We start from the raw sequence: 15,975 nt of genomic DNA, 5'->3' as shown, positions 1-15,975 counted from the left end.
TGGTAAGTTTTGTAAAATGTGATTTTGAAGAGAAGGTATTTTTAAATGCTTAGTCACAGATCGACGAACTCTCCTGCGTACAAAACTGAAATGTGATTAACGAGCCAAAGCCGGACATCTGTTGTCTACAATAATAATAAAATATCACAAGTCGCTGCAAAATTCTGTTGCCTGGAACACAATGGGAGTCGAAATAAACACACGCAAACACATAAAACAGGCACTGGTGGTTTGGTGTGATGTTGTGAGGATCTGCTCCAGAGAGCGACTGTGGAGTTGCTGATGATCCTCCATAATCATAGTTATTAGTCAGGAGCCATGATGGGAATACCAATTACACGGGGACACCGAAAGGACATTTGGAGCATGGCATTGAATTGTCTCGTTGAGTTATGCAAATGTGATCCACATTAGCATTAACATATGCATGTGCTGTCCTCTAAATAATGTGCTCTAAATACAAGCAAGGCATATCATTTGTGCTCACATGCACACATGTGGAGGAACATAATGGCTGTTAAGTCTTAGGTCGTGAACTCCAAACTCCAGATGTAACATTAATTACAAAATGCTCAAAGTGCTCTAAAATCCCCAGAAAAGTTTTTCAAAACTGGTCACATTTACTGTACGCAAATCCCTAAAACAACTGGGTTTAGTCTTTTTTAATCAACAAATGTATCCTTTTTTGAAATATAATAAATAACTTTGGTGACAGTACTCAGTAACAGTTGAGACAGAGAAAATGTATGAATGAAAAGATAATACAAGCAACATTCTGGGAGCTGGTTAAAAAGTGTCTGATTTGCTATAAAACACTTGGTGTTTGCATGGGATTGGGATTATAATGGAGTGTCTTGTGAATGCTAACATCCATGCTAATATCCATGCTAACATCCATGCTGAATGCTGGGAATTTTAATTGAACAAATATGCACTTAACATTTCACAACAGGAATAGAAACAGGAGACATCACTGCTCTCAAAAGCAACTACTGCTCTAAATCAGAATCCACACAGCAAACTGTCATGGACACTGAGTAATTCACTGCGACTCAACACGATCCCCAACCTCAAAACACCCTTCTTAGATTCTTTAAAGCACAGAGAACTTTGGGCCAAACTCTGAGATTCTTCATGCATCACATTGTATTATGGGATAAATCAAGATCATTGTGGCCAAAACTGTGAGAAAAACTGGGTCTGTAGACAGGCTCACACAGGGCTGAAGAAGATGTTCAAATCAGAAAGAACAAAAAGGAAAAGACATTGGTTTAAATCTGTGTCACAAAACAAACAGGGAAGAAAGTCACTAGGAAAAACACACAAAAACTGAACTCTCTGACAGACAAACAATTAAAAAAAAAAAAAAAAAAACCCCACCTCACAAACACACACATATAGTTACACACAGCCAATCAGAGCCCAGTAGACACAGGTGCAGGTAATTAGGGTGGAGCCAGTAATCACAGAGGCGGGAAACTGGAAGAGAAAAGTGAGAGCAGGTGTTTAAATGAAACAGGAAGGTTTTCTTCATGTTTACCAAAGTCACTGGAGAAACTGTGACTTCTGCAGGCACACTTTCACCTTTTCTTAAAGATGAGTCAAGCAACCAATCAATTGAATGTAGTATAAGAATATAAATAAATGAACTTGAAAGTACACTGAGAAACTGAAGTATTCAGTATCGCAGTCCTGTTTTTTTTTAAGCCTAGGTCATAAAGTTGTTGCTCGACCTTTTCCAAGTCCAAGGTTGTTTGTGCAATATCTCCAGGTTGGCTGTAGTTGTTGTTCTTTTACTGGTCAGGCAGAGAGGTCACAGAGACACATCCCCCGTCCATAACTGCTTCTTCATCAGCGGTAATCAGCCGTACAGTTCATTTTAATTGTCTCGTTCATTAAACCTTCTCAAGCTGTAAATCAATGTAGTTAGTAGAGTGTAATTTAATAACAGACAGGTCCAGACAGAGACTGAAAGATGGACCGAGGTCACTCCTTATAACAAGCTTTTAACATGGCTCCACGTTAATGGCATGTGCATGTATCTGTCTGTGTACTTCTGCAAGTACTGTACTATAATCAATGGTATCACATTGATTTTCACGTGAGCACGTACTCACAGAGGTATAAATGTTAGCATCTGTCCTCGGCGCAGCAGCTATTCTTAGAAGGACGTGTTGATTTTCTTATCGCGTTACAGTTTGTAACGAAATGGCTCTCCATCTTTAGTGACTGCAGAGAAACTGAAAATGTAACCATGCAGGGCTGCAGGCAACTCTGAACAGGTCTGATCGTTTCCTCACACATGCTGGGGCTTGACGTGACCCCAACCCAGGCAGCTACCCTGGGACACGGCGGCTCCGGCTGTGGAATTATTATCAGTCACCTTTGATGTGCTGTTGTGATGTTTCCTATGGAAGAATAAAACTAGAAGGCACTAAAACCTGTGACCTTCTGGTTAAAATAGAACAAGATGAGAGAGAACATCAAACACGCTGTAACAACAGTGTAAAAACCCGAATCTGCATCACTGAGGTGGCATTTTCACCACCTTGTACTAACCTTGTACTGTAAACAGTCACCATTACTGTACAAAAATACATAGAGACACATGCACTGAGGCGCAGATAGAAAAATCATACATTCTCCACCGGTGTCTGCATGAGGCGGTGAGCAGGTTACGCCATGAAAGTAAGATTTGACACCGTTGCTGGTTATGTTGTTTAGTTCCCACAGTTGCCAGGCAATCTAATTAAAAAACTGTGCGGTCTACAAGGAACTACCTCCCACAATTCAGTGGGCAAACTGAGCTAAGAGAAGGAGAAAGACTGGATTTGTTCCTCGTGGTTCTGAATGCACTGCTGAGGATTAAAATGAAGAAAAAAAATAAAAAGGATTAAACACAGTTCAAACGCCAAAGGAATCTGACTAAATTCATATGTCATAAAACTGCACCACAATTTGACAAAATCTGCATGGTTCAAGTTATGTGTTTTGTCTGTTTAGTTTTGTATTTATTTAAACCAGTGACAGTAACACACATTTTCTAGTCATGTTTTGTTGTCCATTTTCTTTTAAATAGGATTGGAATTTCCAAAATCTACAGTATGTTGTCCTGGTAAAGATACTGTAACCTGGCGCTGCGAGTTGAGACAATCAACCTGTAACCAAGTCTTTATTGGTGGATGTTTTACTAAATACATCGAACCTATCAGGGCTCATCAAGGGTTTAGAGTTTAAGTCAGATCATTGACTGTTCCTAAAACCAAGCATGAATCACACATAGTTGATATGACAGCAGGCACAATGACACGTGTGTCTGAAAACCAGTCGTTTGTCTTTCGGTCTCGTTCTACAGGTTGAAGGAGAGGGCGAGCAGAGACGCTTCGAAGAGGGCAAAGCACGTTACCTGCAGAATAAAGCCAAGAGAGTCACAACTAAGGAGCAGCAGTGATGATGATGATGATGATGATGATGATGATGATGATGATGATGATGGTGTCACCCCTCCACACACGTGTGCTGTATCACAGGAAGGATGTGAAGCCCCTCCCTCTCGTCCTGACCGGTATACTAGTGATCTGTTCAACATCATGTCTTGTGTCGTGTGCTTATCACCAAAGTATCCACATGTAGCTGCTCTCTCTCTGTGTGTGTAAATGTCAGAGACATATTTTAACAAAGGGAGATTTATATATGTATGAGGACTGTTAATGATAACTGTCGGTGTGATGAAAGAGACAGTCTGACTGTATGCAGGCATAAGAGAACTATTTTATTTTATTAACTTTTTCTTTAGTAAATATAAAAGCTGCAGGTCTAAAAGAAAGGGTGAAGAATATTTCATAAAACATTGGTTCACTAACTTTAGATGCAATAAAAATGTAATCTGTAGTGAACATTTTTAATGGCATAAAAGCGTTTGGTGTAAAATAAATCGAGGAACTGAAACTTACAATGCACTCCTAAAATGACAAGATAAAAAAAAAATCAGACATACTCAGAAAAAATAAGTTCTGGAGAGGCACACTTCCCAAAAGGACGACAACTTTATCGATGATCTTTAACCAGTTACAAAGACGGCTTCATTAACATACAGTAAGGACAACAAACTGTATGTTGCAAAGTACATGAAACATATGTTGTGTCAGTAAAAACATCTTTGAACATGAACATCTTTTGTGTCCTCTGGAGTGCATCAACAAAATTGAATTTAAAATTGAATAAAGGATATAAAATCCTTGAGTCTGGTTTTCTCACAGTGTTTTTTTTTTAAATAATGATGCTGATGATGTCACTGTTTTGGCCACGCCTCTATTCGATGGGCCCACTCTTCATCTTTACATCCGCGTTTCATGTAGAATTCAGTGAAGCTTAAGGGCTTTGACTCGATGCATATTTCTCCCACGCCCTCCCCCTCCTCCTGCTTCCTCTTGTTCCTCCTCAGCTCCGTCACTCTGCCTCTGGTATTTCTCTATCGGCCGTAAAAAAAAAAAAAAACTTCCTTTCCAATTTTTTCTTCAGGTTGTTGTCATGTCCTTGTCCATCTTCCCTCTCTTTCAATTTCACTTCCCTGATTTTTTCATTCCCACTGTTCGTCCCTCTGTCCTCTGGAGGCTCCTGACTCTTTTCATCTCCTTTTTGACATAAATATCATGGCCCAGTCCCATCACTGTCCTACTCTACACATCGTTGTGCTTTACACAGAGCCTAAACATGTGTGAATACTGCTCCAGATTGTGGGTCTGAATAGTGCTCCAGACTTTTCAAGGTCATGTAGTGTACTATACACGATACTAATTAAACCAGGGAAGCAAAACAGCACGGGCATCTGAAGTGAACAAATCCCTAAGTCCCTAAGTGTTTGAAAATGATTTACACTAGGGGTGGGCTAACTTTGAACCAAAATGACATCCAAAATTTCACTGATGGGCCAGGTCAGTATGGTTGGATGTAGAATGCTATGTGGAATAATATAAATAACATGTATAAGAATTAACCTAAACTTTCAAAGATAATTTGGCACATTTGATGTCTGCTGCCAATTAGTGGCATCAACAGAAGGATTGACATCAGTCGTTAACAAACGTTGTTTGGAGGAGGTTACTTTCCAGTTTGAACAGAGGCAGATTTTGTTCTGTCTCAAATCTGAAATTTGGATTTTCACCAATTGTCGATCCATAAAAATGGAAAGTTAACACACTGAATAAGTAGTGTCATAGATATGGGATAAAAAAAAACATTTTTGTCCTCCTACCTTTCTTCTGTCTCCTGTGTCCTCCTCTGTCTCACTCCGTGTTCATAAATAAATTGGGGTCAGCAGCAGCTACTGTGAAATCAATATCTATACGGACATCCAGGGACTTGGACCGCTGTAATCAATGACCTTCTCCAATAAGTCTTGCTTAATTATTTAGCAGGATCAGTTTTTCAGCTGTGTATTGGGACGACTACTAAACTCTTTATAACAGATATAGTTATTAGAAAATAAGGCAAGACTTTGGTTAAATCATCGTAGCTCGGCACAAAAAAAAGAGTTCTGCCTTCTCCCTTTCTTCCTCTCACATGCTGACAACACAGGTTCTTCATTTAATCTTGAAGGTAATTGTTTTTTTTTCCCAAGCCGACCCACTGCACAGCATGTGTGCTTTTAATTTCCCTTATGGAAATAAATGTAGTCATGTGCTGCACTGGGGGGAATAAATCTATTTTTAACCACCATTGAAAATCACTGCATCTTGTGGAAGAGGGAGGCAACAGGGAGACGGATTCCATCTCAGATGGCAAGATATGACGTCTGGAACATATGAGAGTCTTTTTGAATTCCTATTCTTACTGTATTTATTATTCTGTAGAACAGACCAAGGCAACTGGTTTTATATACATGATATAACAATAAATAACGGTCTCCTATATACAACAGCGTATAGCAATTGTTGTATTGATAACTTGATGCTAATGTGCTAATAGCTAACAATTTGAATATGAGCCCATACAAATGGGTTGAAACAGTGGGTTTGTTCATATAATGGCAGAGTGAGATGTATTTTTGTACTTGTATATCATGAGCAGAGTCTGTACTGACAAACCAGTTTCTATAACAATGTCCTTACCTTTAAATGGGATTGTGTTCTATTAAACAAACTAAACTATAAACTGTTTATTTGTATTATAGACCAATCCAGAAGCTTTGAAACCAACTTACAGTATCTACTTTGAAATACTTCATATATAGTTAGGATTCAAGACACGAATATCTTGCAGGCCCAATAGAAAACAAGAGGACACAGTACCTCATGGACCATCACTATTACCAGAAACTACAGCTCATACTATTGTTAATGCCTTTATTTCTAACCAGCTATGGTAAAATAAATACTGAGGATGAAACAGTTTGAAAGAAGTATGTCAGTATGTCAAATGCTTGCGGCGCTGCTAATGCTAAGAGAGGTAAAACAAAAAAAAACTATTTGCTCTTTGTTTTTAAAAAGTTGCTTTGTTTATATTTCCTGGAACACCTTCACAAAGAAGAGAGATGAGTCCCACATTCAACTCTCCTGTTCCTGTTTCTGGGCTCGGAGCCAGCCGGGCTATCCTTGCAGAGGAGTAGGTGACGGGCTGTACTTTGTCTCGACTGGAACCTCCTTTTTTTTGTACAGCCACAGAGGAGCTTACTGGGAGTAAGCTCTACTAAATTAGGCTGCCTGTGCCTCCGAGCCACACAGAACCACTTCACACAGGGAGGTGGGAAACAGAGGGGGCCATGGGTAAGTAGATCACAGGAGAGAACATCAGCAGGACGTTCAGAAACACCGTTAAGTATTAAACAGCTGTTGTGTTTGTACTTATGTGTGTGCAGTCGTACTTCTGTGTGTGTGTGGTGTTACGTGTACATGTGACGTGATGTGTGATCATGGAGCTGACGGTAAAAGTGGAGGGGCAGCCCGGTGCCAGTGGAGCCAGTGGGCGGGAATGCCTTCTGTTTCCTTTTACTTCCAGGTCAACAGGCATGAAGCAGAAGAAGAAAGGAGAGGAGGGATGTTGGCTTTATTTTAATAAACCATTTCCTTTTCAGGTCCAACTAATGAAGTAACTATAAAATATGTGTATATATATAACAGTGACAAAAAGACCTTTTCTCCCTGCATCTTAGTCACTGTATCAGGAGTAAAAACAATTTTCTCTGCTCATGTTTAATCTGTAGAGTTGAACAGAACTTCAATGATGAAGAGGCTCAAATGGGAATATAGTGGTTTAATGGTCCATACAACAACATTTGCTGTACACTGGTTTGCGTGGCTGCTCCATCCCATTACCTTCTAGTATGACAAGTGGTTACCAGTGGTGTAATAAATGGGGAACATTGGAAAACAAAGACTTTTGCTTTTTCCCATTCTTATCTTCTCCCCAATATGAAAGAATATTCAGAAGGAACTTGATTTCAGACAACAAAGAAGTAGGGTGTGATCTGGTGTGAAAGTAATCTCCCAGAATTCTGCAAGGAGGGAATCCATCAATGGAAACACACATTTTCAATTTGCCACCTGGAACTGCTAACTTGAACTGCTCCCTGCCAATAAAAAAATCACACTGCTTATTTATTATTTGAGTTTGCCAAGAAATTGACTTTAATTGTTTATATTTTTATTATTATGCACCCACCCACACACACGCACACACTGTTCTAGAAGAGGAAACAGAATCAGGATCATGTCACTATCCACACACTGCATGTCACGACAGAGATAAAAATGTGTGTGAGATAAGCTTCCAGTGTTTAATGCTCATTATGCAAAGAGTCGGTGTTCCCACTGCTACTGTTTTGTTGAAGTGGTTTTTAAGAGCTCTTCAGAAGTGAACTGAACTGTCTGTGTACTGGGAGCTCCCAGGTGTGGAGAACTGTAGCCGTGTTAGTGTTAGTAAGGTATAGAGCAGACCACACAGTTTATGAATGGGAAGCAGGGTCAGTGTGGATTCTCTCTAGGACCAAATATGTGTAAATATTATTTCTTCTGGTGGCAAACACACAACACTACTGTCCTTCTGTGTTTTCTCTCAATGTGTTCTTTCACTCTTTGGGTACAATCTCTGCCCTGAGGGCAGAAAACCCTTCTGACAGAAATCTCTTGGTCTTATGTAACAATTGTGTAATGTCATTGAAGAGGGTCCATCTACAGAGACATGAATCAGAGGAGGAAACACAGTCACGTGACCAATTTGTTCAGAGACAGGCTGCTTACCAATGTATTTCAACAAAGGTCAACATTTGTCATCTAAAATAATATTAATACATTTTTTGTATAAACACATTCCTATTTCATCATTCTGAAATTCTGCTTTGGTAAATGTCATGAAAAACAAACAACACCAAAACAAGAAAATAGCAAAAGAGAAAGGAAGCTGCGATAGATGGGTTCATTCACTGGCTTGTCTCAGAGGCAGGGCTCTCAAACTTGAATGAGCTTAAAAAAACAACAACAATATTTTAGAAAGGTTGTTGTTGTTTGATGTATACACTGTATAAGACAGCAGCTAATGTATTTTTTTTATTAATTCTTAAATGACTAACAAAAGCATTCAATGATTTAATGAACCAATAAAAAGAAATACATTTAAGAAATATCTTACGGACAATCACATTATTCTTTACATATAATCACTGGCCGTATGTTGTGGATTCACGGGCCTGAAGTGGTCCCAGAGCCAGGAGTTTGACTGCCCTGTCTTAGAGCAAGGGTTCAGATTTTTTAAGGCGAGTTGTAGAAGATTACTGCCCTGTCTTAGAGCAAGGGTTCAGTTTTTTTAAGGCGAATTAACAGATGTTGACAATGACTTTGCAGGGCATGACACTGGGAGATAAAGCTAAAAGATAAATGGTACAGAATCTAAGGTTAGGCTGCAGAAGGTGAAACCTTTTGTGAGCTGCAAAGTCTGTTTTTCTTCTGTCCCTGCAATCACAATGTTATCAGGCAGAGGTCAATGGCTGAATCCCTGAATGGACAGTGCACTAACAAACCCAGTTTGTTGCTCTGATTGTATCTCATACGACCCATACACAGTATATAAGATAAGGGTGAAGCCTTTCAGCTCTGAACGTATTTGATTTTTCAGTATTTACATCTTAAAGTCAAGGTTTTTTTAACGTTTGTTGACGTTAAAAAACGTATGTTTGACACCCCTGCTTAAGACAGTTTGCATGGAGACACTCCAGGAGAGTGTTCAGGTTGGCTGTGTCCGTTCCTTGTTCACAGTCTACTGTTGTTAATGATAAAGCCACAGTGTAAAAACCGTTTCCAGTCACGGGTTAATAAATCCACTCTGTATATTCCCCGACTTCAAGTCATTTGTGTAATGTTTATATATTCATGGCTGGAGGAGGAGTTTATTTAAAGCAGCCACAGCAGCAGCTCTGTCAACACGTCGACCTCTTTTTCATGAATTATTCCTTATTGCAGTTCACTCACTCCCACGGCCACGGAGAGTCCGACCCGGGGACGAGCCTACGCGGTCGGGAGCGCGCAGCAAGTCCTGTCTCATCCGTCTCTTCCTTCGCCGTAGTCGAGGAACTAATGGAAGCCAAATTTGACTGTTAATTTCCAGATGTTTTTTTTTTTTAAATACCGCTTGTGCTAACGCTTTTTCTGCGCGGAGAACAACAAGCGAACATTTAAACCCAACTCGTCGACTATTTCTTCAATTCCCGTCAATCTTTTAAAAGACGAGAGGGGGTAGAACATCTGTGCTAATGATGTGACGGTCCAGGGCTCGTCCTTCGTCGTCCTCACCAGGTCGTTCTTTTTAACTTGATGCTGCTGCTGCCGCTGCTCTTCGGCGTGGAACAGCGTGGGAACAACCCCAACTGATGTGACTCAACCAGCAACCACATGAGCTGCTGTGAGAGCTTCACCGCCCTGTGAAAGGTAAGATCAGACTCACACCCTGATTACAGTCAGAGCCACAGCTGAGGAGAGCTTTTACTCCTTTAAATAAACGCAGTCATCAGGAAAAACAACCGGCTTTCCTCCAAACAGGTGGTGTTTCTGCACTTGTAGCCCGGAGTACACAGTACTGTGGCTCTGTATTTTGATTTATTTTCATTCACAACATTTCTGACGTGTCTGTCACTGTGTAATCTGACCTATTTTCAAGTGATCATTCGTGAGAAATGTACAGACAAGATGGAGAAGTGGCACAAGTCGTGTCAATTAAATTGACCAGATTTTTATTTATTTATTTTTTTACTTTGGTTTTTGAAATAAGAAAGCAGAGTTGGTAAGACTGGAATATAGATATAAATAGAAATAGAAACCAAATCATGTGCTATAATAACATTCAGAAGGTTAGGATTAAGAGATTTTAATTCCTATAATTTACTAATCAAATCAGTATAAACAAACGTCCATGCAGGTTTGAGAGGTTTGTCAAACTGACAAAGTAGCCAAGCTTCAACATGTTTATAATCCTAGTGATAAAGTCTAACACGAAATAAACCTAAAACCATTTTTATACAAAAATATTTAAACAAGAATATACTCTGACTTTGGATGAAACCAGAGTCCTTACAGAATATGTAAATATATTAGCTTTGCTAAATCAAAACAAATCAATATGACATCCTCAGACAACAGACTCAGCACTTAAACGCTCCAGTATCCCTTGGCTTTGACCTAGAAGAAGTTAAAATGAATCGTGCAACAGTTTTCAACAGTCAAATCCAAGAAGAGTCTGGAATAACAACATAATCACAGAACAGTTCACGTTCCACTCATGGAACCACAGAAATGTAGAGAACGTATGAAACACGTTAGCAATGTTGTTCTCTGAGCATGAAGCTGACAAAGAATAAAGATGTTTTTTGTTTTTTTTAATCAGCTCAGACAAAGTGCTGGAGTGCCATCATGTGACAGTTGAGACCACACCATGAAGCGCTAGCACAGAGCCCAGTGTTTCACAGGGCATGTGTGACATTTGGTTTCTCACACACTTTGGGGCTGTGTCATTTAGAGACATGTTATCTCATGTTCGCACTGTTCCATTTTCCTCTTCCACCGCCCCTCTCAGGGCAGCATATTATCATTTGATGACAACTAGAAAAGCAGAATATCATAGTCTTAGTGTAAACTGAGTGCAGTCATTTAGCAGCAGTTGTAACTTAGTCATTTGATGTATTTTCTCTTCCATCACATCAAACTGAGCCTCTGTAGCAAACCCTGTAGCATATGGCACTCAGTGAACCAGCTACAGTCATAGTTGGAGGTAGCTTAGTACTGTAAACAGGAAGAGCCTCTAGGGTTACACTTGTGATGGAAAATTCAGCTTCTTACTCTGTGACAAGCTGGCTGCTCAGTCAGGAGAAGTGCTGAAAACTCCAAGCCTCAGTCAAGAACACACACTGGCCGAGGCTCCGTCATCATAGATCAGTCAGGATCGTCCAAGATCGTCGTTCTGACCTGACTCAGCAGATCAAGTTCAATTCTGCTCAGGATTTCAGCCATATATATACAGACAATTTAACAAAAAATATTTTTTCAGCCAGTGTAGAAACTGCAATGTACAATTATAATAATTTTTCAAGCTACAGTCAGCTATGGTGTGTGGTTGTAAAATGGTAAAACTAAGTTTACCTGTAACCAGATACTCATTGGCTTTTGTAAGTAGTGTTCCTTTCATGCACTCAGTGGAGACATCACTGCAACAGCCAATTAGAGCTAAGGATTTAAATTACCTCGGAGTACCTCTGAGCGCAAAACCATTGATAATAACTGATGAGCATTTAATCAGTGAATCTGGTGCTCAGTCCAGTGTTATTTGATAATCACTGTCCTGCTGCAGGACTGTGACGTCCTGACTCAGCATCAGAAGCCCTGTGATAGTCTGCCGGTCACTGACTGTCGGACATTGTCTAATTGATGCTCTCCCATCTGTTTACATTGTAAACTAGTGGTTTAATGTGTCAGGTGAAGGGGATACAGTCACACAAGAGTTTCACAGCCAAAACTGTGCGACCTTTAATACCTGGAAATCCTATTCTGACTCGATAGATTTGATTACGATGTGGTGGGATGTTGATTTTATGAAGAGCTCCAATCGGCATATTGATCTCGGAGGTCACGTTGCATTTTTTTCTCGGTTTGATTGAGAACCTGCAGCAGCACGATATCGATTTAAGTGAGAAACTGTCCTGGCTTAGTGTATGTCAAAGTACGATCAAGGGTCAAGGTCCTAGAACGCTTTGAACATTTTGATCAAGATTTGGATTTATTCAGCGTTGACATCAAAGCAGCAATGGCAATCAGACTTGAATACAGATCCAAGCCTCGTTTCGGAGAGCAGGCTTCCATTTCACCGTGCCTCTGTTGTACTACAGTGGAATGCTGTGATTAAATTGAACCAGCGTCAGCTCACAGGATTTTTATTTTGTGGACCTGAACTCTGTGCAAGAATGAGTTTTGCATTCAGTTGCATTTGGATGACGGAGGCAATAAGTGTGTACTTTAAATGAAAGCACCAAAGGGCATTTACTGACTAATGGAGTATCATTACATACTAATTATATACTATATAGTGAAAGGTGAGTCGTCGTTTAGCGTGTTTCCATTTGTTCTTCTTAAGCACTGAACCAGTCTGACTGTTGGTTAAAGGCCTCTTTACAGCCCAACCCTTTATACAGACGGTGTTTTTGAAACAGTTGGCTGACAGAATTAGTAGAAGTCAGTGTTGATTTTTTGGAATCAGGAATCAGTAGATTAAAACATGTTTTCCAAAGGATGTTGAAGTGTTACTCTAACAAAAACAAATTGAATTGATTTTAGTGCTACATTTTGGACAATTGGTGTCCAAATGCTGACATATATTGTACTGGGTCATCACAGATACTGCTTCATGACACCAAAGTAGGAGTTTAATTGTTTTTTTTGTTTTTTTTTACCAATAAAACACAAACATATATCTGCTTTCCCACCATTTGATAAATTGCATTTCTTCTGTTAGTTTTTCTCTTCTTGAATTTTATGGATTTAATTAGAGTTAGATATTTAGAATTGTAAATTATTCTGTTATCACCTTATCTGAAGCAGCAAACATCTTGGCATTGGGTAAAAAAAAATATGTCAGATACCAGGAAGCGAAACTAAACAGGCTAAATATTTGTTGTTTTCTTTTGTGCTAAAGTTTAATTGTACTGTATGAATAATAATCATATCCTAACAAACCCACTAACATCTAACATGCACCTCTTCTTACTCTATGACCCACTATCCTTATGACTTACTTATAACATATTCTTATGACTTATTTTTATGACATACTATCTACTATCCAGACATACTTACTATTTATTTATTGTTGCCTGATTGTTCATTGACTCAAATTCTACATCGATTTGGAAAACAGCGTCTGCTAAATGTATTGCAATGCAATTGTAATGTAATGATTAAGAAATCACATACTGTATATTGTTTAATAATAACAAAAGAAATATGTCAACATCCAAAACCTAGTTTGATGTTGTACTTCTCTCAGATTGAACTTCCTCAATGATGATATCATAACAGTCAGGCAGCTGACTGTTGAGTTGAGAAATAGACATGAAATGTGTCCATTATATTGTAATTACCATGAAATAATATTTTTTACTTCTGCTCGGAGCTATTTAAATGAGCATTCATGTAGAACAATGATGTCCCACGTCCTGGTCAATATGTGCAGCAGGTGTGGGGGTTATTTAAACGCATGTTCAACTGTTCCCAGTTCATAGAGAGGTGCACTCAGCATATATTAAGATCAAGCTGTGGACATCTTTGTGATGACACAACAGAACAGTCTCCTTCCTGCCCACCTGGACCCACCATCCAACTGTGCAGGACTCTCTGCTTCTCTGTTAGCCTAAAAATTGCTATGTAATCTCACTCACTCAGTTTAAATGACGATGTCCACTGCCAGGAGTCAGAGGCTTGAAAAATGATGAGCTGCACATTGACTTTGTCCTTGTAGCTGCTGACTGAGCAAAGCACATTTCTACCCTAATTTATCCATATATGCCGCTGCACATCTCTGGTCTGCAGAGGTAACAGATACCATTCTGAGTCTATCATGTGCCTCCAGGTAGATTCACTCTTTTGGTCTAATGCACTTTATGTCAAATTTTATTCCTGCTTTCCTTTTTTGAGCCCTTTTTAATTTCTTTTTTTTCACTTAGATGCCTGATAAATTTGTTTGTTTTTTTTTCACCTCATATGCTGCTCTTGCTGGGCATAGTGCACAGCGGGACTGAATTAGGATGTCTTGCGGGTTTGACAGCCAAGTGAGCTGAAGTAAAGAATCATTGAACCATTGCACTTCAACACAATGCAGGTCCACTTAGGATGTGTTCATCACACTTGGTTTGGTTAAAAGACACAGGAAACTCTCCTGTTGTGTGGTTCACTTATAGATGGGTGACTGATATCATTCAGACCTACATGACTTTTCTGTGGAGTTTGAATGTACACTTGAATGGTGGGCTTCGTCTTTAAGACTACTGTCTTTCACACCCAAACTGAAAACATGTCTTAACCTTTGGCTTTAGTCTTTTTTAAGTTACAAGGGGCAAAGTGGCAAGAAAATAGGAGTAAAAGTAGGATTAGGGCCTACACTCACTGTGTACTCCTCGCTCCCCTTCTGTGATGTATCCTTCCTGTTGCTCATTACCATTACAATCCGGTTGCCCTGATTCACCATTGACCTGCTGTTGCCTTCTAAATCTTCCACATTGACTCAGTGTGGCTTTGTAATAACAACAGTTATGTAAAATGCCATACATTTCTATTGTTGCCTGCGCTTTTATTTATGAAATACATCACAGAGTCATCTTATATGCATTTTTACACAGGGCTTATTGGAGACGGATGCAGTTGCCATGCAACACAGGAAATAAGCGCTCCAGTTTGTTTCCAGTGCAGCGTGGTGGAGTGTCTACCATGGTGGATGTTCATCAATGGCTGCTCGAAGCTAACAAGGACATGTTGGTCATTTAGTAAGAGGGAGCATTTTGTTGCTAATGGCTAATCCATTAGGTTTACAGACCTCATTCTTTAGGAGTGGAGCCCAGTGTCAAAGGAAAAGAGTTTGGCCTAGACAGGGACTGACAAGAGCAACAACAGTCGACATTTTAGTTATTTACTAAGATGTCTTCGTGCACGTCAGCATTCGATATTAAACTGTAGTGATACATTCATAATGCCATCTTCAAGTGTTTGATTCGATTATTGTTGACTTGATCCGTGAGAACGGAGAGATTTAATTTGCAACACTGTCTGGAAATTGTTGTGACCTCGTCCATCACACATCATTTACTCCCATCAAACACCAATAATTAGCATTTAAATAGTAAATTAAGCCATTTACTCTCACAGGGAGGTTAATTGTCTGCATATTTTCAGTAATAACCCTATTAAGTCAACTGTAAAAACAGGAATGTGATTCTAATACATGATCTGTCCTGCATATTATTTCTGTGAAAGAATTTTCTTTATGTTACATCGTGGTCACCCAATAAACACAACAATGATGAAATAATACATACTTTTTTTTTGTAGTTCCCTATACTTATACTTACACTTATACTATTATACTTTATATTATTACTATTACTACTGATAGTGATAATATAAAGTAAAGTAAATCCAACAATAGTGATGCTGCTGGTTCAATTAAAAATATTGTACATAACTGTAAAAGTGAAACAGGCATCATTACTGCTGACCTGAGATTCAGTGGAAAACAGAAACCGTGGTAGACATTTGAGATATGATGTTAAAGACCAGAATCTCACTCTTGGGAAATGTGTGCCACCTCCTGGGCTCCAGTATTTACCTGTGTGACAGCTCCAGGGTTGATTGGCTGCAAAAAGACTCCATGCATCAAACTTGTCAGCAAAGAGCATATGAAAGAAGGTCCACTCCCTCTTTTTTACTCCAGATCCTGACACCACACATGTAC

The 15,975-nt window shown here is 39.3% G+C and overlaps 3 protein-coding genes across 6 annotated transcripts in view; all 3 read left to right on the top strand.

The window, feature by feature from the left end:
- acot7 (acyl-CoA thioesterase 7) overlaps positions 1-3,988 on the top strand; it is a 30,254-nt gene extending 26,266 nt beyond the window's left edge. For both annotated transcript variants that reach the window (XM_025059667.1, XM_008317993.3), the window contains exon 9: positions 3,356-3,988. In XM_025059667.1, the coding sequence (XP_024915435.1) occupies positions 3,356-3,451 (96 nt within the window). In that variant the 3' untranslated portion in view covers positions 3,452-3,988. The remainder of the gene's footprint in view (positions 1-3,355) is intronic.
- The window catches only part of LOC103384526 (ER membrane protein complex subunit 3-like), a 629,629-nt gene that overhangs the window by 508,090 nt on the left and 105,564 nt on the right, over positions 1-15,975 (top strand). The gene's annotated exons all lie outside the window — the stretch shown is intronic.
- gpr153 (G protein-coupled receptor 153) overlaps positions 8,800-15,975 on the top strand; it is a 29,069-nt gene continuing 21,893 nt past the window's right edge. The window contains exon 1 of the mRNA XM_008317992.3: positions 8,800-9,917. The gene's annotated coding sequence lies outside the window, so the exon portion shown is untranslated. The remainder of the gene's footprint in view (positions 9,918-15,975) is intronic.

The sequence above is a fragment of the Cynoglossus semilaevis genome, chromosome 10 (genome assembly GCF_000523025.1).
Source record: "Cynoglossus semilaevis isolate Cse_v1.0 chromosome 10, Cse_v1.0, whole genome shotgun sequence".
Classification (NCBI taxonomy): Eukaryota; Metazoa; Chordata; class Actinopteri; order Pleuronectiformes; family Cynoglossidae; genus Cynoglossus; species Cynoglossus semilaevis.
The sequence above is the reverse complement of the archived record's forward strand: the minus strand, read 5'-3'. Positions and strand labels throughout refer to the sequence as shown.